This window comes from Pipistrellus kuhlii, unplaced genomic scaffold, assembly GCF_014108245.1.
Source record: "Pipistrellus kuhlii isolate mPipKuh1 unplaced genomic scaffold, mPipKuh1.p scaffold_m20_p_6, whole genome shotgun sequence".
Taxonomy (NCBI): Eukaryota; Metazoa; Chordata; class Mammalia; order Chiroptera; family Vespertilionidae; genus Pipistrellus; species Pipistrellus kuhlii.
Window position 1 is genome coordinate 65,526,362 of NW_023425562.1, and position 23,856 is coordinate 65,550,217.

Sequence of the window (23,856 nt, forward strand, 5' to 3'; positions counted from 1 at the left end):
AAAAGACAAGACATACCTCCTACCCAACCAAGCCCCATGTTTTATTGTTAACAATATTCTTCCTTTCCTGGACACCAAAGTTCTCCCAGGTCAAGTAGCCTGGCAGGAGGCTTATGAGTCCATGTAATACAAGCCAAACGCTTTTATGTATTTTCAGAAATGGGCTGAGTACATACCTTATTGGCTGCCATGGAAAAGTATTTGAAAGCAGTAGCATTATTTTGTGGTGCTGCATCATTACCTTCTAAATACATCTAGAAAAAAAGTCAAAGAGAGTGTAAACACTAAGGAATTTAAGGTGATGGTTACACAGAACTGTGAGTATAGTAACTGCCACTGAAATGTATACCTTTGAATGGTTAATTTATGTTCCCTGAATTTCACTTCAAATTTTTAAAAAGGAAAAACTAAAGAAACAATCTACTACATACATTCTGGAGTGAACTTGCACAAGAACCAAAACACGAGCCCTATTTGTGTTTTTTTCATGTTTCCTTGTATCTACAGTTATTGTAGAATGCACTTCTGAAGGCTGGGCACTTGTCCCCATGGTAAATGCAAACTGGCTGCAGGAAGTCAAAGGCAGGACCTGAGAGAGCCAGTGGTCTTTGAAGAAGACAGAACATGCCCTTCTAAAGGGACCCTCCACAAAGGCTGCTCAGGGGCTGGAGGGGGCTCCCATCAGAGGCAGCCCAAGGCTGCATTTTGGTCAGCCTGGATCTGGTCTCACTCTTGGAATTATGGAAGGAGGCACTCATTGGATTGAGGACTCTACCAGTCTTGGATGCAGACCATTCCGGGTCTCCTGTTGCATGCCAGGGGAAGGGGTCATGGGAAGGATTCTGAGCTATATTCAGTCAAGGAGCCCTAAGACGGGTGACCTTTCAAGGTTGCATTCAGTGTCCGAGATAAAAGCTGCTGTTTCCTGGGGCTCCTTCCCAAATGATCACCTCAGGAATGCCCTCAGTGTGTAGCCACATGCCTCTCTCAGCTGCTTCCATGAAAGAGGCCAAAGCATCATTGTACCTCTGCTGGATTCAATCAGCTGATACCATTTAAGAAATGAAAATTATTCATCAAAGATGAAGCACATACCTTTCCTATGAATGCCATGGCATTTGCACTCCCAGCCTTTGCTGCCTTTAAGAAGTAGTATAATGCTTTCTGGAGAAAAAAGGAAGAGTATTATTGGTAGTCATGAACATATCTTACAAAATGGTTTTTCAAAGCAAATAATTTCATTCAACATGCATTAAAAAAATATAAGAAACATCCACTTCCTTCAAGGTAATATTCCAAATGCTATTTGAACCATAAACCAGAAGAGCTGGAGATTATATATCTATCTCATATACATATTTAGAATGTGAGGACTTCTCACATTGAGAAAAGCTTGATGGGCATGTGGCTTAGTGGAGGACAAATGAATCCTAGTTGCAGACCTAACAGTCTAGTGTTTTGAAAAAGTAAGCTTTTATGTTGATACTATGTACTTATAAGACAGTTTATACAACTGACAGGATTTATCCTAATGTTTATAAGGCAGAGTGAATAGGACCAGACACACATGACTGCCTGCTGCGACCACATCTTCCTGCAGAGGTAAATTCCAAACCAATTCTAAGTCAATTTGAAGGAGGCCAGCAAAGCCTCTGATTCTCTCTAGGTCCTGACATTAAATGAATGGCTCCATCTAGAACACATAAGGGTTGCCCTGTACCTTGCTGCCTCATTCCCTAGCCTCATCCTGAACTTCCAGAAGTTTTCCTCAGAAACCATATGGAGTGATGAAAGAAATCAGCCCCAGAAATGAGAAGTGCAGAACTCTCCAAAGTGTCTTATTAGGTCACAATTCTTCTTCTCTTCATGCTGAAACCGGTTTGGCTCAGGGGTAGAGCTTTGGTCTGCGGACTGAAATGTCCCAGGTTCGATTCCGGTCAAGGGCATGTACGTTGGTTGCAGGCGCATCCCCAGTAGGGGGTGTGCAAGAGGCAGCTAGTCGATGTTTCTCTCTCATCGACATTTCTAACTCTCTATCTCTCTCCCTTCCTCTCTGTAAAAAATCAATAAAATATATTAAAAAACAAACAAACAAACAACAACAAAAACAGCCTTGACTCGGTTGATGTGCAAGGCTCTGCTCCCTCATAAAGAGGAGAGAATGTTTAAGGAAAACAAGTGGGAAGTTTTTTTTTATGTATAAACTAGAGGCTCAGTGCATGAAATTCGTGCACTGGAGAGGAAGGTCCCCCAGCCTGGCCTGCACTCTCACAGTCTGGGAGCCCTAGATTACTATAGTTATAGTGTCTCCAGGCCTTGGTTTCCTCATTCATGTTTTCTTCTGTGGTCTTAGGGTACCCTATCCTTCCCTATCAGGATATGCATTCATTGATTTAACTGTACTTGTTTGTCTCCTCCAATGTTGATGAACTCTGTACTTAGCTCAATGGCTCCTGTATGTTAAGCACTCAGGAAATATTTCTGGAATGAATAAGAAAATGAAAGGATCATATAATAATAAAAGCTTGATATGCAAATTGCACCTTCTACCAGGAATTTGACTGGGAGTTTGGTCCTTATAACATGTGCTGACCACCAGGGGGTGGCACAGAACATGGTGGGTGTCAGTGATGTGGCACTGGCAGTGGGCAGCATTGGAGGTGCTGCTGCCCCAATTGGCTCTGTCGAGAGCAGGACCACAGTGGGATGGTGGCGTCAGGACAAGGTGACCAGAGGCAGCAGCAGAGGATGGCAACCTCCAGCCATCTACCTGGGGGTAGGGATGATAGGGATGGAGGTGCGGTAAGAATATGGGGTGTCTGCTGAGCTCACTCTCCCTTTCCCTGCTATCCTTCCCTGGGACGCCAGGACTCGTTCACCGGGGAAGCCCCTGTGCTCAGGTGCCAGGTGCGAGGAGCCTGTCCCACACTTGCATGGCCTCTTTTGGGTGAGTTGGGCCACAGCTGCTGGGACTGCATGGGACAGTTGGGCTCCCCGGGGATTCGTGCAGGAGCCAGTCACACTCACTGCATCTCTGTGAGGACTCAGGCATCATGACTCAGGCAGAGGGGGGTGCATGGGGACCTGGGGGCCCAAGTGCTGCTCAGGGCCCAGAGGTCAGCTGGGACCTGCCCTTCCATGCCAGACACTCATGCCTGAATTGCTGGGCAGGCCTAGTGACTGCTCTGGTACACGAATTTTATGCACCAGGCCTCTAGTACATTTATAAATCTTTAAAACAAAGGGGCTGGATTTTAAATTTATGGCCCATTCCAGCTCTAATATGATTCTGTGTAACCTTTTTCAAAGTTTAGTTTCAGAACTTGGCTCTCAAATATGGCAATAAAGAGTTCTAGAAAGATGTTTCACTCTAGAAAACTAGATTTGAACTATTACAATATAATAATCTATTCCCCAGAAACAAACAAGTATCCTGGAGCTTTCCTCATTCTTCAATATGATCCATAAAGAACAAAGGAATTGAAGCTTTCTGTAATTCCTTGTTCTATACTCCTTCACTAACATGGCTTATTTGGCATTTCCATTCTCTTTTCTTTCCATTTAAAGTAACCTGTCTTTAATGCTATTACTTTATTAAGCACTGTATGAAAATACCATGCAAGTTGTTTTGATGGATAAGGATGAACCAACCTGAGTTCTTGCTTTCAAAGAGTAAGACCAAGTATCCATTAATTTATCCATTTATTTATTCATCTGCGATGGTCTCTATATTTGTGTCTCCCCAATTCATATATAGAAAACCTAATGTCCAAGGTGATAGTAAGGAGGTGAGGCCTTTGGAAGGTGATTGGCAGAACCCTAGTGAATGACTTTAGTACCTTTGAAAAAGGGGCCCAGGGAGTTAGTTCACCCTCTGCTATTCGAGGATATATGAGAAGGCAGTCCTACCCAAACATGATCTCGGACTTCCAGCTACCAAAACTGTAAAAAATAAATTCCTACTGTTTTAACTCTCCCAGTCCATGGTCTTTTTGTTATGGCAGCTCAAACAATTTAAGATAGCATCAGTCTATCCATTCTTCAAATAATTCCTGAGCACCTACCATCATATTTTAAATTCTAAGATATATATCTTCCCTTTTAATCAAGACATTTCTTGACATAGTATAACATATTGGCAATGTTTTTTCTTACTCAATTGAACATAAAATAAGGTATCTTATAATTGATGGTGTTTTGAGATAAACATAGTATGTCACAGGTATTATGCTAAGTTAAGTTTTATTACTTATTGCACATTTCTTTTTTAAAACAAAATGGGCATTTTTTTTGTTGGTTCTAAGAAAACCCCTCGTCTAATCAGTTTGTAACATTTTCTTCAGAATGAAATGCTAAGAAAAATATGTTGTTTTAAAAACATTTATGAACGCTTTTATCCTAGGCTCTGTAAATCATCTCGGAAATGGGTAATATTAGTTCTTTTCTTTTTAATGGGTGACAAAGCAGTTGGCTTTAAATATTTTAATTACCCCTCTGCTAAGTTTAATTTAATTATGTCTTATCCATTTTAATACTATGCACCAAAACACCCAGATTTTCATTCATTCTGACCTATATATGTGTAGAAATGCAAATGACATTAAAATGTATGTGTAGAAATTAAAGATAATGTAATCAAGAGTTGTATATACAATACTTTTTGGTAATTAAGAATTTTGTGGTGGGTGGAAGGGTGAAAATGTTGCCTGTGGTGACAACTCATGATAAATTAATGCAATGAGTTAAAAAAAAAAAAAAAAAAAAAAAAAAAAAAAAAAAAAAAAAAAAAAAAAAAAAGCAAGCTAGTTGTTTGTAGTGAGAAGAAAAAAAAAAGCAAGCTAGTTATTTGCAGGTATTTTGATATTTGCAGGTATTATTGCTTGGCAGTAAACTGGGCATCACATTTATAAAGGGTCTTACACTAATAATTTTCATTGGTGGACTGAAACATTAACATACTGGTTCAGTATATGTTGTACTCAGACTGAGGAACAACATATACTGCTTAGGATGGTACATTCATTCATTCATTCATTCATTTAATAAGTACTTGTTAATAACCTATGTATCAGGTAGTACTAATCTGATTACAAGACACACAGTAGTGAGCAAGACAGATAAGAACTTGTATTCCATTTTGGGGAGACAATAAACATGTCAAAATCAACATAGTTCAGGGAGTGATACAGGCTAGAGGAAAATAAACACAGAGTGATGCAATGAGTGATGGAAGAATAGAGTTAATTAAATCTTTTCTGAGGAGGTAAGAATTAAAAGATGAGAAGTTAGCCATGGGAAGATCTGTATAGAAAGTCTTTCAGAAATTGGTTTTATACTTTTATCTTCTCTCTCCCCTTTACATTCCCCATGTTATTCCAAGTTGATTTTGGTGCAACTAAGCTTGTTGCAGAAATGACCATCACAGTACTCTGGGGTTCTGCCTATTAAAGGAGATGCCTTTTACCCTATTTCTTCAATGCTGCTGGCCTTGTGATCTGCTTTGGTTAAATGAATGTGAGTTCTGACCATATGCCTCAACAGACTTTCTGCTCTGTGTTCTTAGAACCTTAGAACGAAAGCAATTTCACTGCTAGGTGAAAGCTTGAGCCAACTGGCTGGAGAATGAGAGCATATGGAGAGATCCAGTCATCCTGTCACAGATGAGGCCATTATAAGCCAACCAGCTCTGGCCAATAATACTCTAGCTAACTACAGATGAATGAGCAACCTCAGCCAACATTAGCTGAGTCTGGCTCAGACCAGAATTATTCTGCTGAGCTCAATCAAAACGGCTGACCTGCCAAAATCATGAATTAAATAAGTGGCTGTTGTTTAAAACTTCCTAAGTTTGGGAGTGTTTTCTGATGCAGTCTAAACTAACTATAAGCCAATCAATATTGAGCTCCAAGACATTGACTGGAGTGTCCCATAGAAATTCCAGTTTATTAGGCTGAGGAAAGCAGCAAGGACCAGCCGGTAAATGCACAAAAATGTGCCTGAACCATGGGGGGTGGTTGTGGAATTAAACTAGCTTTCCCCCCTCCTAATCCTCACCCAAGAATATGTTGTGTGGCTTTTTAAAAATTGATTTTAGAGAGAAAGAAAGGAGGGGTGGAGGAAAGGAGGCAGGAAGGGAGGGAGGGAGGAATGGGGAGGGAGAGGGAGAGAGAGAGAGAGAGAGAGAGAGCGCTCAGTTGGTTGCCTCCTATATGTGCCCATACCAGGGACTGAACCATTGAACCTGCAATCTGAGTATATGCTCTGACCGGGAATCAAACCCATGACCCTTCAGCACTCCAGATGATGCTCCAACCAACTGAGCCACAATGGCCAGGGCTAAACCAGCTATTTTGAGATGTATGGATGGATGGCCTAACCCATCATCCAAAGTTAGATCTGGAGCAACCAGAGAGATTATGTCATTCCATGTTTTTGCTTTATAAGAGAAGAAACTAGATTTTAGAATCACTATCCCCTCCACCCCCAGGTCAAAAGGAAATAAAATTTAATGGAAAGAGCCCAGGTTTTAAATGCTGAAACCCCATGTTCAAATTTTGCTTCATAATAACCTTACTACCTAGTTGTGAGGCTTGAAGCAATTTACTTCATTTTCCAGCCTCAGTCCCACATCTGTATAATAGAGATTAAAACCCCTGTGACTGAGCTCATGGGATGGCTAGATTGAGCTCCTGAGTGATGGCAACTGCTTGGCTGTTGCCACTACAGAAGCAAATCCTTCAATGCCAGCCTTGGATAGCACTTCATCCTCACCTGGAGGCAGCTACCTTCCATCTGGTGTTCACAAAGCTAGGCGGCTGGAATTGACCAGAAGACCCTAGCTTTGTGGGGTTTTATGCACTCTACAAAGATTGGTGGATTTTCTTTGTAGCTGAAACTTTAATGCCTTAATGATCAAGGTTCATGCTTGCGGAAAATGGAGAATTTTTCTTAGTTATACATCCCATGGTTGCATGAGAAATTCATTGCAGGCTGAAATCTGACATTGGAATAATATTGTGAGTCTAGAAGTTCCCATCTAAAGAGCTGAAACCTTGGCTAATGATTAAGATAATTTAATCTGAAGGCCTTCAATTGAACTGTCATTGGCACACTTATGCTTATTTCCATTGCTACCTATTTTTATCACATTTTATGAACTTTGAATTTACATAATGTATATCTCATATAAAAATATATATTACCAATGACATACTCATATCATAACAATATGAAATTATATGCGAGGTAATAGCAGATTAAAGTTTGAGTAACTGACTTAGAAAGTATTTTCTATTGCTTAGTTTTTGGGACCATGTTAAAATAGGGTATGTGCTCCTTTGAGCACATGGTTCTGATAAAATAACAAGGATTGAAAAAATCACCTTTTAAAAAGAATCCTAGTTACTTCCCCAGGCCTATGGGGATCTAGGGCCTTGAAATCATAGCCAGGATCTAGACAAGACCTCATCCCAGGGCTATGGTATCTAATTGAGGAGGATCCTGTATAGGATTTGCTCTTTCTTCACTAAATTTGAATTGTTAATTAATCTTCTAACCTCACTGGGATAAAGTTAGGTTAAGCAAGGTGATTGAAAGAAGCTTTGAAAATTCATAAATATGATGAATAATTCTTCTAATTACTGTACATTGAAAGCTGTCTGTCCTCTGATATAGCTAAATGGGGCTGAGGCTGGTCCTCAGGCTCATTGGTAGGAGACTTCCAGGTAGATTTGGGGAATGGCTAGTCCAAGGCCAGCGGTGGGGTATCCTCCTCACCTTACTCCAGTACAAAAATCTGTTTGGATAGAAAGAGGCTAAGTTCAGAGCATGGGAATTTCCCTGCCCCAACTGTTCCTTCAGAAGTTGCTACCCCTTTGTACTTGGAAGCAGAGAGGAAGAGCATTCTTACTGGTGAACTTCGTTCTTCAAAAGCTGGGAAGCTGATCTGACCAAGGAAGCAAGCAGCAGGGGGCTTTCCCCAGCAACTCTTCCACACCCACTCTCCTTTCATTAGCTTACCATCCTCCCCCACTACTATGCTCCCCTCCCAACATGATGGAATCTTGAGATTGACTTACGTAGTAATCTTGATCTAGACCTTTCCTCCCAATTAGATGTAATTGTCCAAGAGAAACCTAGGAAATATGAGTTTTGAAAATTATTTTAGCAGTTGTATTAATTTAAATAAAGAAAAAAAATTTTTACTTGGTGATTTTACTATAGTATGTTGATCCACTTTGATGCAGTTGGCATATCTTAAAAAAAAAAAAAAAAAGCAGGAAAACATTCCAGACTATATCTTTAATTGGGTAATTGGTTGATGCTGAGCATATGGCTTCTTTAATGAGTGGCCTGCTACTGTATAGCAGCACGTAGGCACATAAACCTAAAGGCCTTCACTCTTGGCTAAGAAAGGCCCAGAAATGCCATCCCATTCTCACTCCCATAAACAGAACATTTCTGGATCCTGGTAAGAAGGAGTTCATTCACATTAAAACCAACATTGGGTGGTGTTTTTTTCTATAATTAAAATCTATGTTTTTTAAAAATGATTTTTTATGAGTACATGAAAAAAAAATTGCCATTACTATGGCAACTGGCTCTTCCATAGGCCATAGGAACTGCAAGTAGCAGGGGACAAAAAAAGAGTAGGACAGAAAGGAGATGGTATCTTTTCCCTTTCTCATTTAGGACGGAGCATTGTTAACCCCTCTAAGTCACAGAGCAGATAAAGCTCCTTGTAATTTAAATGTTCATAAAATTTAACTTTGTTTATATACTTTACTTGTATCTGGACATCTCCTCTTTCAGCCAAAAATTTATAGTATTGGTATATGTCCCAATCCAGAATCTCACTGTTAGAACTCAGATTTTCAGGTCTCTCAGTTAGTCTCACTTTTTCCACTGGAATACCTTCACTTTTTTCCAGTTTGTCAGCAACTGTGAGTAGAAACAAGCCAGAGAATAGCCAAATACGCAAGTTTGCAAAAGGTAACAGTCAACTGAGAGAAAATACTGTTAGGTCTATTCTCTTTAAGTTGTACAAAGATATGGTCTATTAACAAAGGAAATATCCTTAGGTGATATACATTTGCTGGGTTTATTTGGTTCTGAGAAAAGTGCAAACAATCTTTGCAACCCATACAAATCTTTTATCAATATATATCAAACCCTTCTGAAGATCTTGGCCAAGTAGGTTTAAGAATAAAAAACAGCTGTCCAGCTGGTGTGGCTCAATTGATTGAGCATAGTCCCATGCAGCAGAAGGTCGCTGGCTTGATTTTAGATTAGGGCACATGCCTGGGTTGTGAGCTCAATCCCAATAGAGGGCATATAGAAGGCAGCCAATTAATGATGTTTTTCTCTCTCCCTCTCTCTTCCTGTCTCTGAAGTAAATAAAACACATATTAAAAACAACAAAAATCTGCCACACCTTAAAAAAAAAAAAAAGAAGAGAGTTATTGTATGACTAATAACACAACAACTCTGGTAGATAGAGTAAAACTTTTTTTTTAAAAAAAAGGAGAAAAAAAAGGACAGCTTTTTTGGATTTTAGGAACAAGCAACTAACTCCTACCACTGTCTTTTTCAGAGACTGAACCTACAACATAAGTGCAGTAACTGCTCCTTACTTCCTATGGGTAATCTGAAAATAAATATAAAGATAACTATGCTTGAATAAATACAACAAAGCATGCACTTTGAATTATACATATAGTGATTCTAGTTTCATTAAACATATGAAATAGTCTTGTTTTATATAGCATCTTAAATTCAAAATTAGTTATTTTCCTTAGATCCCAATAATGCCAAAAATGTGTATTTAAATGTTGTGATTATAGAAATTAGCCAAATGGACTTTGCCTTATTTACTCCTTGGCAGACTTTTATTTAAAATTCCATTATGTAACCTGATTCAGTGATTTTTGCATAATGAAATGTGACATACAGCTCTGAAAATTATTCTAGGGGAGAAACCAAAATGATGGCATCGGTAAACATTTGAAATTGCTGCCTTGCACAACCACTTCAAAACTACAACTAAAAGACAAAACGGCCATCATCCAGAACCACAGGAAGGCTGACTGAGTGGAAATTCTACAACTAGAAGGAAAGAGAAAAGCACACTGAAACCAGAGGAGGTGCGGAAGGTAGAGGTATAGAGGTGCTCGCAAGTGCATGAAAAGGGCTAGCAACTGAGTACGCACCTGGCTTTTGTAAGCTGGAGGGAGACAAAAACTCCCAACTGCTCTGAACTCCAGTTCCAGGCAGGGACCCAGACTCATATGGGGAGAAACTGAACTGTTTAGCATCAGGCAGAACTCGAGGGCGGCTTTCTCTCAGAGGTGCTTGCAGTGATTACTGAGGGACACTGAGACTTGGGGAGCCTGAGGATCAGCCATAGCGGTTTGCTCCACTTTGTTGATTCCCTGAGACCCTGCCCCACCCAAGCTGTGTGTGGAGGCTTTTGCATATGAATGGCCTGGCCCTTTGCAATCTAAAATTACCTAACAAACTGCATTTGGGCCAGAGAACCCCAGAACATCCAAAAGAAGGCCCAAGGCTTCACAGCTGGGCCTCATCTGGGCACCACCAAAACCCAAACAAAGAAAAGGTATTTGCAAATCTTTCTGTAGCTCCTCCTGGGTGGCCTCAGGCAGAGGATAAATTTATACCTCCTTGGAGATCCAAGAGCCAGTATACCCAGGGGTCAGAGTGGGACCATTCAGATTACAAGTCCTCAGATCCATAAGGGACACACTCAGGGGGCAGACTTAGTGAGCACCAAAGCCCCACTGAAGCAAGTCTTGCCCCATAAGGGTGTCTCAAGCACAGAATTTCTCCCATCGTAGACACAGATGATCCTCACAGCCAGTTGGCCTGGAGGTTAATTCCTCCCAGTGATGCCAACAACAATCAAGGCTTAACCACAACAAGACTGTGCACACTGCCTACAAAGGGGTGCACCAAGAGTGTCACCTCAGGTAATTGAGCCACTGGGCCCTATAGGATACCTAGCACACAAAGCTACTCTGTCAACTCAGGGAAGCAGCCAAAATATGGAGACAAAGAAACAGGTCATAAATGAAAGAAATAGAGGAAAGCAAACTACTGGATATAGAGTCCAAAACCACAGTTATAAGGTTTTTCAATAATTTTCTAGAAAAGCCTGATTTAGTGAGACCCTCAAGGATATGAAAAAGGACCAACTAGAAATTAAGCATACACTGACTGAAATAAAAAAATAATATACAGAGATCCAACAGCAGACTGGAGGATTGCAAGGATCAAGTCAAAGATTTGAAAAACAACAAAGCAAAAAACACCCAACCGAAAAAGCAAAACAAAAAAAAAAATCCAAAAATATGAAGATAGTATAAGGAGCCTCTGGGACAACTTCAAGTATACCAACATTCTAACTATGAGGTTGAAAACCTATTGAAGAAATAATGACTGAAAACTTCCCCCACCTGGTGAAAGAAATAGACTTACAAGTCTAGGAAGCGCACAGAACCCCAAACAAAAGGAATTCAAAAAGGACCACACCATGACACATCATAATTAAAATGCTAAGAGTAAAAGGCAAAGAGAGAATATTAAAAGCAGCAAGAGAAAAACAGTTAGTTACCTACAAGGGAGCACCCATACAACTGTCAGCTGATTTCTCAACAGAAACTATGCAGGCCAGATGAGAGTAGCAAGAAGTATTCAAAGTGATGAATAGCAAGAACCTATTACCAAGATTACTCTACCCAGCAAAACTATCATTCAGAATTGAAGGTGAGATAAAGAACTTCACAGATAAGAAAAAGCTAAAGGAGTTCATCATTGCCAAATCAATATTATATGAAATGCTTAAAGGTAAGAAGAAGAAGAAGAAAAAAAAAAGATAAAAATTATGAATAAAGTGACAATAAATTATATATATCTCAAATGATATATATATCTCAAATGATATATATATCAAATTTATATATATATCAAATTTATATATATATCAAATTTATATATATATATCAAATTCATATATATATCAAATTCATATATATATATGAATCTAAAAATCAAAGAATAAAAAATCTGATGAACAGAATAAACTAGTGAACATAATAGAATCAGGGGCATAGAAAGGGAGTGGACTGACAATTCTCTGGAGGAAAGGGGTGTAGAGGGTGCGTGAAGAGACTGAACAAAAATCATACACTTGTTGCTGAAACCGGTTTGGCTCAGTGGTAGAGTGTTGGTCTGTGGACTGAAAGGTCCCAGGTTTGATTCCGGTCAGGGACATGTATGTTGGTTGCGGGCATATCCCTGGTAGGGGGTGTGCAAGAGGCAGCTGGTTGGTGTTTCTCTCTCATCAACTTTCTAGCTCTCTATCTCTCTCCCTTTCTCTCTGTAAAAAAATCAATAAAAATATATTTTTTTAAAAATCATACATTTATGGATGAGGACAGTGAGGGGTAAGGGCAGAGAGTGGGGTGGGAACTGGGTAGATGGGAACTATGGCGGGGGAAAAGAGGAACAACTGTAATAATATGAACAATAAAGATTTATTTTTAAAAATCTTAAAAAAAGAAAATTATTTTAGGAACATATATTAATCTCATGCTTTTATGTAGCTACAGGTAGGGTGATAGAATAATGATTATTTGAATTGTTCTCAAGTGCAGTAATAGAGATCTCCAATGTGTACCTTACATCCATTTATCCTGGAATTTAAACAAGTCATGCCATATTATAAATGTTAATATATATTGATGTTACGTTCAAATTCTCAATAGAAGGAAAGAACATCACAAGAACAAGTAAGCCAAAACTGGTTTGGCTCAGTGGATAGAGTGTCAACTTGTGGACTGAAAGGTCCTAGATTCAATTCTGGTCAAGGGCATCTACCTTGGTTGTGGGCACATCCTCAGAATGGGGTGTGCAAGAGGCAGCTGATCAATGTTTCTCTCTCATCGATGTTTCTAGCTCTCTATCCCTCTCTTCCTCTCTGTAAACAATCAATAAAAAATATATATATATAAAAAAGAACAAGTAAAACAGAATTGTTTGGGGTCATGAACTAACAAAAATAAAAGATGAGCACAATAATTTAAAACTTGAAAAATAATCAGAAAACTACATTGCGTTAAAAGAATTTTATTATAACATATGTTAAAAGTATGGTCTTTTAATACTTTCATAAATATGTCAATTGGCATTGATTTATTTTTTTAATGCTTAGCAAGTCTGCTTATTTTAAAACAAACTGTATGGATTACTCACTATAATCTGCCACTTTCTTGTAATAATATAGGGCAACTTCACAATTCTGTAGAACATTGATTCCTGACAAATATCTGTATCCCTAAAACACAGGCATGTAATTCTTAGTATTCTGACAATGCTGTATTTACAACATAACTATCTAGGTCCAAGAATATTTAATTTACAAACCAATATCATCTGGGACATCATGCTTCCTCCAGCACTTCCAAAGGTGTAATATATCAGTGCCTAGTTAAAAATAAACGAATATATATAATCTAAATTTGAAACTCAAACTAATCATTGTTCTTCTTATTTTTAGCACAGAATAAAAAATAAATTCCAAATTTCATTCTCTTCTTCTGTAAACACAGTTGACTTTTATTTTTTTTTGAGGGAGGGAGGGAATCTTAGTGATCTTGGTGATGCAGTATGTGAAAAGGGCATTGTACATGAGATTGTATTTACTCATCACAAATCCCTATGAAGTAGATATTATCAATCTTTAATGAAGAAACTGGAATACAGAACATTAAAAAAGTTATGGTATTTTAACCCTAAACTTCTCTGTCTATTGAGCTGGTGATTTTAATCACTGTACTAGCCTGAGCCTAATTATCTAAAGCAGAGGTGGGGAACCTTTTTCTGCCAAGGACCATTGGGATATTTATAGCATTATACACATGCCATATAAAAGTAGCAACTTAAAAATTAGCCTGCTATATTTGGTCAAACCTTAGTTAACTCACCCCCAATGCATTGGCAGCTTAAATGATTTTGCCAGCCTTATACAGCCTGCAGGCAGGATGTTCCCACCCCTTATTAAAGCATAGACTCTAGTAAATGTTAATTTTCCTTTAAAAAAAATCAGTTTTGTTTCAGAAAAAAGTAGAATGATCTTACCTTGGCTTGATTATATTCCATTCCTATTCCATAAGAAGACAAAAACCCCAATGCCTAAAGCTCAAAAGAAAAAGTCAATAAATACATTTATTTCAAAATTATTCTTATCTATATTGGTAAGGGATATTTTAAGTATCTGTTTCATAATAATTAGTATTGTTAACTTATTTCTTATACCATAACAAAGTGCATACACACACACACACACACACACACACACACACACACATACACACATCTCTCCAATAAGCACATTAAAAGATACTGAACATCACTGACATGTAATTAGGGAAATACAAATAAAAAATATAATCAGATATTATATCCATTAGAATGGCTACTATCAAAACAAACAAACAAGCAAAACTAGGAAATAGGAAGTGTTAACAAGGATATGGAGAGACAAAAACACTTGTGCATTGGTGGGAATGTAAAAGTGCAGCCACTGGGGAAAATAACATGATAATTCCTCAAAAAGTTCAGCAGAATTACAATATAATCCTGCAATTCCACTTTTGGGTATATATCCAAAGAAACTGAAAATAGGATCTCAAAGAAATATTTGTATACCCATGTTTATAGCATTATTATTTACAATAGCTAAAGTTGTAAGCAACCCAAATGTCCATAATCAGAGGGTGAATGGATAAACAAAATGTGGTTTGCAATTGTGTTGATTACTGCAGCTTAAAGTATGTCTTGATACTTTATGGAGCAAGTCTCCCCTCATTATTATACTCCCAATTTGTTTACTATTCTTAAACATTGTGGATACATTTTAGTGTATGCATTCCAAGTGTTGCCAAACATTCATAACATAAATCACCTATATCACTTTCTCAGTTTTTCTCTTCCCTCCTCTCCTTAATAGGGTCACGACACTGTATTTTGTCAGAATATAATTATAAAATTTGTTTTGGTGTTTCCAATCTCTTCAAGGTTCTACTCATTTGGAGCTTTATCATTCCTGTCAGCATTTTTATTGTATAAGCTTGTTTCACATTTTTATGTATATCATTGGTAATATGCTTTTCTTTCCATGCTTTATATTAAGAACAATCTGCATTGCCACCATCTGTCCATCATCCAGATATCATTGTTGACATGTACACATAAGGAACTATTTGACATTGAAACTGGGTCTCAGAACTGTTGGACACTGAAATTGGGACTCAAACGTTTTTTGCTATTATATGTTTATTTCTAGTCTGCAGTTGCAAGATTTTTCAAAGAAAAGAAATGGAGGGGAAATAGTTACAGAGATAAATGACCATTGAACATATTGTCAAACTATAGCGGGAAGGCAAGGGAGGTTGGGGTGGAGCTGTAAGAGATCAATCGAGGACTTGTGTGCATGCATATAAACATAACTAATGGATACAAGACAAGGAGGAGGGTAGGTGAAGGCATGTACAGGGGGTAGGGAAGGCTGGGGGAGTTCAAGGGGGGAAAAAGGGAGACATATGTACTACTATTTGTAATCCTTCAAACAATAAATAAAATAAAGTAATAAAAAATATTTTTAAAAAACAACAACCTGGTATTAGCCATTCAACTAAATAGTTGATGAAATATTTAAAGAGCACAGGGTCATAGGCAGAATTCTTTGGCAGACTGTGAGAGACTTTATTTTACATTGGCATATATATAATTTGTATAATCTATTTAATCCATAAACTGAAAAAAATATTCTATGATTCAGTCAGTTCCTTTTTAATCTCTAAGGATCCCTTTTTTAGGATCATTGAGCAAAAAGGCTATTATTAGTAATGGAAAGCATCTGGAATACTGGCACTCTTGTAATCCTTTTAAGTTTATATTTAAAACTAGAGGCTTGGTGCATGAATTCGTGCATGAGTGGGGTGCAGCTGGCCCTCCTTGATCAGGCCAGCTGGGGGAAGAGGCTGTGGGCCGTTGGCTGGCTGACATCACCTCTTGGTCGAACTCCCTGTTGAACTTCTGGTTGAGGGGACCATTTCCATATTAGCCTTTTATTATATAGAATTATTTAATTGGCTCCTTTTTAGGAGTCAATATTAGATTCTTATTTTTCTTAAAATGCTTGCAATTTTTGATTCTGCTTAATTTAGAATCTGGTTTACTTGTGTAGAAATTTTGATAGTAAACAAATATTACATCAACTATTAAGTTGAATGGCTAATGCCAGATTGTTTTCTATATGAAAATTAAGATACTGTGCTATTCAGTTGAGCTTGTATTTTTAAATATGCTTCACCAACAGTGTATTATTTTGTGAAAAGCCTACCATACTTTTGGCCTGATTTTTCTGAAAAATTTGTGAAGTCTTGAAATTATGAAGTGAGTTGTGTAAGAGTTAAATTTCCATCCTGTGACTGTGGAGAAGAGCTCACCTCTGTATAAAGCTCACTCTTGAAAGAAAGGACTAAAGCCGTCATTTTACCAGCTGCAAAGAACCATCCCAGAGAGATACTCCCTCTCTCTTCAGCAGAAATCCAAAAAGGACCACACCAAGACACATCATAATTAAATTTTTCTTGAGAAATACAGAGTGGCCAGATTATGATCTCTGAATGCATAATAATCTGGCCACACAGTGTATATCCTATATAATAAAAGGCTAATATGCAAATTGTCCCCTCGACCAGGAGTTCGACCAGCAGACAGGCTGACCAACCACTTATGTCCCTTTACCTTGGCCAACCACTTATGTCCCTTTACTTATGTCTAGCTGGCTGGACCCCACACATGCATGAATTCATGCACCAGGCCTCTAAAACAAAAACAAAAACAAAAACAAAAACAAAAACAAAACAGAAAAATTCTTGCTCCAAAGCTAGACAACTTCCTTCCTTCTTGTATGTTCCTGATGCCCAGTGCTAAACTCAGAGTGAGTGACTCTGAGTAACTCTGTGTGTCAGCCCTTTAAGATTAACTTCCTAGGACTTCCACAGCCCTCCATCTCACTCAGCCACAAAGTTCACTGGCTTTACCAGCCAGAAGTTATTGGGACTTCTCTTCCCAGCACTTGAATCCTGAGTTGGGGCCCTGGTGTGGAGCTAAGACCCCTTGATTCTCAGGGGGCGCCACTGCATTTTAAATAGCCCTACTAATTTTTAACACATATGGGTGTGGGACTAGTCCATTCTGCATCTCACCCCTCCTATCAATCTCAATGTGGCTTCTTTTTTATATTCTTAGTTATAGCACATCTGTTCAGCTAGCTTTTAGGAAAATCTGAATGATGGTTGTTCTATAGTTTAGTTGTGGGAGGAATTGAGTACTGCATTTATCTATATTATCATCTTGACTGGAAGGGCTTGGTACTGCATTTACCTATATTATCATCTTGACTGGAAGGGCTTGGTGGTATCATTTTAGTGGTGGACATGATAAAATTTGGTCTGTCTTGAAACTTTATATTTTTGATTATCCAAATATTGAGACAGAAGATAACTCATATTTTATTACAACATTTATAAATCTGTTTACTGTTTTGTAAATATAATTATTTAACTGCAAAACATTGCCTAGGGTAAAAATAGTATTCAACAACTCACATTAATTAAAATTATATGACTATTTAAAATTATGATGTTAATTTGTATATACTTATATAGGAAGATATCTATGATATATTGTTAAATGAATAAAGAGCAGATTAAGAAAGAGCAATTAAAGTATGATCTCATTTTCAAAAATAAATTCTACATAGTTATAGGTAAAATTCTAGAAGAATAATAGTGGGAGTAATATTTATATTCTTTCTTTATAATGAATGATTATAAAGTTCCAGGTTGGAATTAAGTACATTCACATATTATTTTAATTCTTATAATAACTCCATTGACTAATTCATCATTAATTGTTATATAGTTAATTACATATAAATATATAATTAATTATATAAGCATATAGTTATTTGCATAATTACATAATTATATAATTAAATAATTATATATTTTTTGTCCCAGTAACTGTACTCAATGTTAGAAATACAGCGGTGAAACAGACAGACACAATACCCAGTGAAGTTTTTTTAAATTATAATTTACATTCACTATTATTTTGTATTAGTTTTAGGTGTATAGCCATAGTGGTGAGACAACCATATACTTTACAAAATTGTTCCCCCTGATATTTATAGTATTCACCTGGAATCATATGTAGTTATTACAATATTATTGACTATATTTTCTATGCTATTTTTTATGTCCCCATGACTAGTTTGTAAAGATTTACATTTATACAATGGAATATTACTCATCCAGACACACAAAAAATGAAATCTTACCATTTGCAACAGCATGGATAGACCTAAAGGATTTTATGTTAAGTGAAACATCAATCAGAGAAAGACAAATATCATATGATTTCACTTACCTGTAGAATCTAAAGAACAATATAAATGGACAAACAAAATAGAAAGACTCATAGACACAGAGACAGACTGATAGTTTCCAGTGTTTTATCATTATCCCAAATACAGATAAAAATTAGAGAGGTTGCCCAACAGTCTTATGGGCCAATTTCTGCTTCAACTAAACATAAAGACTCAGAAGACTCCCATAGGCTACATTTACCAACAGTCTATTCATTTGGGTATAGCACAGGAACCACAGTTTCAGAAGGCAACATCAGGCCCTCTTGTCTGTGAGCGTTTTCCCGGCAGTTTGCACAATATTGCAACAGCCATCTTTGGTCCCTTTGGTGATGGCTCAGATCCAAGGGCTTATATCAACACTGGCTAGGTGTGGGAGCCACCCTGATATAAAAAATGTCATGCCCCATATAACAACTCCATAGATTGTCCAGGGTAAGAATCACTATGACTATCTGGTATTTATAGTTCATTATGGTTCCTCCCAGTCCAAAGAAAGTTTGCCAATCAGAGATCATTTCAATCATAAGCAATGCTCCCTAGAAACACAGTTAACATTTTACTTCTATCAAATTACCAGGGAAACAGAGCTAGAGTGAACGGAAGGTCAAATTGTCATGCAGAAGAAGAGAAAAAGGTTTTCTTACATAGCTACACAATAAGCAAGTAGCAGTATAAATTCAAATTTAAGCTTTTCTGATTCCAAAGCATAGTTTCTGAAATTTGCTGGATGGTAAAACACACACACACACACACACACACACACACACACACAACAAAACACACACAAAAAACAAAAAAAACACACACAAAAAAACCAAGCAAACAAAAATATCTGGGAGGAAATTTTTAGACAACTTTGACTTTCTTCTTCATACTTTCTGAATTCTCAGATTTCTTTTTGTAATGAGCATTAATTTCTTTTGTAATTAGGAAGAAATATTTTCAATAAAAAGATTAGAAACATGAAAATACGATTTTGTTATAGCATTAAGTAGCCAGAAACAAAATAATATATGCACTTGTATTGTAATTAGAATAGTGTAAAAAAGAAGATGCAGAGAGGAAGAAACCAAGGGAAAATGCAATAGTTGAGTCAGGGTATTTGGTTTATGAAGGTCTTTTTTTATGTCTTTCAAATTTTCTATGAAATGCTTATATTATTCTTGGAATAAAATTTAATGCATTTTTTAATAAGAAAGGAAAAATATATATAGTTTATAAAGTATTTCAAATGTAAAAACCAGAAAGAAAAATCATCCTAAGGTAATAGATTTAGTTCTATATTTCTTTGTATAGGTGAATATACTTTATGTATAAAATGTATGTTAGAAATTCAGAGTTCTCAAATTTTCTCAGAGCACACATGGACATGGAAAGTGGGGTAGAGAAAAATTCTGCTCCATTCCTGAAGGTCTCTAATGTAACTAAGGATTTGCCAAGGGCTACTTCTGGGTCCCTGCCCTGACACTAAACTATTCTGTGTATTGTAGTAACTTCCCTAGGCCTGGATTCATGAAATAGAGTGGGAATACTATTGCCCAATTTCTCTTACATGTTATAGTTATTTCAGGATGTAGTTATTTATTTAAGATTTATTTTTTCCAAAACTCACATTTTGAGCTTTATATGATCCTTCTTTGGCCAACAACTCATATAACTGGATAGCTGCTGTTATGTTTTGCATGCCAAAATTTCCAAATAGCAAAGCATCAGCCATTTTCTCCATAGCTTTCAAATTTCCCAGATCAGCTGCTTTGGCAAAGAATATGTAGGCTCTGTTTCAAGAATATTAGGTTAGAAGTTTGGTAATAAAAAAGGGAAATTTTCTGTTCCTTCTTTCATAGTAGTTCCCTCTAGGACCCAGTTGTCATTGCTATTGACAATATGGTTTAGGTAAAGTCCATTACATTTCTAGACTAGTAAATTATCTTATTCTTAGATTAGTCTAAGATTATAATTTCAATATATATGACAAATAGGGAAGCTGATAAAAAGGAGAAATACAGCAAAAAACCCGATTTGGCTCAGTGGATAGAGCATCGTCCTGTGGACTCAAGGGTCCCAAGTTCAATTCCAGTCAAGGGCATTTACCTTGGTTGTGGGCAAATCCCCAATAGGTGGTATGCAGGAGGCAGCTGATCAATGTTTCTCTCTCATCGATGTTTCTAACTTTCTATCCTTCTCCCTTCCTCTCTTTAAAAAAATAAATAAAATAGAAAAAAAAGAAAAAAAGGATAAAAAGGAGAAATACATAAAATATATTATATATACCAAGCTTCTATACCAAGTAAAATAAAAAATTGAGACACTTGTCCTAAAATAGTGAATTCCAAGTTCACTATGAATATTTGTTTTATAAAGTAATCTTTGGAATACATAACAATATATTAAAAATAAATTGAAAATAAACTGTCACTTCTAGGAATTTACCATCATGAGAACAACAGTCCCTTAATATTCTGAAATGGTTTTTTTTTTTTTTGTTTTTTTTTAACACACAACATATTCTTATCAGATCAAAGCCAGGACTATATGGAAAAACAAAACTTAATGATTATAAGGGCTTTAGATTCTGACTGCCTCAGTTCAAATCCTGGCTCAATTAGTTCAGATATTTGCGCAAGTTATTTAATTCCCTTAGGCTCCCTCACCTATGGAATAGGGATAATAATAAAATCTATTACATAGGGTTGCTGGGAAGATTCAATGAAATAATCTATAGGAAGTAATTGATATAGCACCTGGTACTGAGTAAGTACTCAATAAATTTAGCTATCATCATCATCACCATCATCATCATCATCACTTTTGCATAGGTTCTAAAGTTTTATGGCATTGTAACTTTCTTCTGTAATTAGTGGGTAAATGATGGGAAAGCTTAGTGATTGCAAGTATAAATGCCATAGAATTGCTTCACATTGAATTTTCTGAGGGGTCAGAAGCCATGTTCTGTACAGCAGTAACAGAACTGTGTAGCGAATCTGTATGACAGCAGTGATAGAGAGACTTGCAGGGTCAAAACTTGTGTCAGAGACAGAGAGTACTTTTGGGATTGATTTTCACTATTATAACTTCCTTTATGGTAGTAGTAAGACATGGAAGCATTAACCTTTACCTGTGACCTTGACTCAAATGCTGGGACAAGCACACATATCTGCCACTGCTACCAGTTTAGAAGGATCAGGAGACTCAGCTTTAAGTACCATCTCTCCAGGCTGATGCTAAGATAGCCTGCTCTTGGTAAAAGGCTGGGCTAGAATGACTAGACAAAAAAAGATGGGCTAGTGATATCCAGGTAGGCATTAGGGTCCTGGATGGCAAAACAGAGAGTAGACTCCAGAGGGGGGGAGAAAAAAAAAGAAGAAGAAGAAGAAGAAACCAGGAGGTTAAGCAAGAAATTGTCAGAGCAAGCTGAGACCTGAGAAACAGAAAGCAAGTAAGCTAGAAGGTCTCAAAGGTCAATGAATGCACATGTCTGGCATCCAGAGATAGATTTGACATCAGGATACAAACTCCCTAAAGATCTTCTGTCACATGGCTTACTGCTGTAACTGCATAGCCTGCTGGGATGCTCAGAACAGAAGGGCATTGACCTGGATCCAGGCAGAGAAACCTTGGACTGCGGATCCAGAAGTATATCATTCACTGTTCCTGGGTGCAGCAATGGGTTGCAAAACCAATCTTTCTATGTGTCTTTGATTTCGAGAGAGAGAGGTGTATATCAATCAGGAAGGTCCAAGATGATATAAGGAATAGTAGAAGTAGGACCTAGGGCTGGAGAAAGTTGTTGGTAAATTAAATAGGATTAAGATCTGGGGTACAATCCCCAAGAGGAGAAATTGGGCAGCAGGGGCAAAAGGGAAGTTCAATTAGGTATCTGTATTAAATGCTAAGTTGGGTGCAGGGAGAGGGGAAGGCTAAATGCATCTCTAGAACACATCAGAAACTTGGTGTGAGGCAGCAGCATAGTTCCCAACCTTCTTTGTTGATGTGGAATAATTCTTAATGGCAGCTAACCCTGGCTGTCACAGAGGCTTCTTGACTCCTTCAGACAAATTTCTATTTCCCTGACATGCTTGCTTAACATCTCTAATTCTAACAGCACTGACTTGTTTAACCATTTGCCTCTCATATAAACAAAGAGGCTGAATGAGTGAATGAGAAGACCAACTCCCTTACGTCTTTCTTTTTGACTTTGAAAGAATTACAGAATCCTTTTGACCTTCCATTTCATCCTCTGTAAATTGAGGATAAAAGTCTATGTCTATCAATATAATAGTAAGCAATGACTAATATTACACATAAATGCCAATAACTTTAATTAACACAGAATAGGTGCTTACTGGTATAGATGGAAGTTGCTGGTGCTGTTATAATCAGGTTCATAGTTGAGAATCCCCCTCAACTTTTATACTCTTACACTCATATCACTTTGAGTTTCAAGAAAAATTCTGCTGTTGCCCTGTCTCAGGTTGGCTAATACAGCTCTGGGATGCTTCCTCAGGGCTAATTAAGTATGCTTAATTTGTGAGAAAACAAGAGATGTTTCCTTGTTGGGAGTTCCGAGCCTATTCTTTCTACTATTGGTACAATACACTTGCTTTCTTTTATCTCATACCTTCCATTTATTGGTTAGAGGATTAGAGATAAAAATAAAAATGCCTATCATATTCCTGGTTACTATGTGTCAGGCATTGTTCTAAGAGCTTGACTGTATTTTTCAGGGCAACAGGAGGCTGAGTAACTTGGCTGGGATCACATAGCCAGTAAATGGAAGAACTAGGATTTGCTCCAAAAGCTTTAACTATAGACTTGAAGGGTGACCTCATGTTGTGCCCTCTACTTAGAGGAGGAGATGTTTCTAATTCTCTTGAAGACAAAGTAAACAAGTGAAAAAATAGACATGCACAGCTTAGTCATTTCACAGCTGTGTATTTGTGATCACCTCAGTTTAACATCCTCAATTCTGTTCTTAACTTTTTCATGTGGAAGAATGATGCTCTTCTTAACTCATAAGTCTGGGGATAAAATGGAATCATATACATGAAAGTATTTTAAAACCAGAAAGTACTGAATGAATACATAGGAGAATAAAGCATTCTAAAACAACTACACTAATTTAAACAGCACATTTAATTTTATTTGGAATCCTATATAATAAAAGCCTAATATGCTAAGTGTCCAATCATCCAGTTGATCATTCAACCAATCAAAACATAATATGCTAATGATATGCTAAGGATGCTCACCTGCTCGAGGTGACATGCACTGACACCAGGAGGCAGATGCTCTGACCACTAGATTAGCTTGCTGCCGGGGTCTGGTTGATCAGGACTGAG

General features: G+C 37.3%; 1 protein-coding gene across 1 annotated transcript in view; it reads right to left on the bottom strand.

Annotated features, from left to right (window-relative positions):
- SEL1L2 (SEL1L2 adaptor subunit of ERAD E3 ligase) overlaps positions 1–23,856 on the bottom strand; it is an 80,039-nt gene that overhangs the window by 26,553 nt on the left and 29,630 nt on the right. Inside the window, exons 5-12 of the mRNA XM_036419927.2 lie at positions 20,130–20,292; positions 14,155–14,208; positions 13,441–13,500; positions 13,270–13,351; positions 8,786–8,940; positions 8,079–8,135; positions 1,096–1,164; positions 177–254 (exon numbers count right to left, since the gene is read on the bottom strand). Of these exons, the coding sequence (XP_036275820.2) occupies positions 177–254; positions 1,096–1,164; positions 8,079–8,135; positions 8,786–8,940; positions 13,270–13,351; positions 13,441–13,500; positions 14,155–14,208; positions 20,130–20,292 (718 nt within the window). The remainder of the gene's footprint in view (positions 1–176; positions 255–1,095; positions 1,165–8,078; positions 8,136–8,785; positions 8,941–13,269; positions 13,352–13,440; positions 13,501–14,154; positions 14,209–20,129; positions 20,293–23,856) is intronic.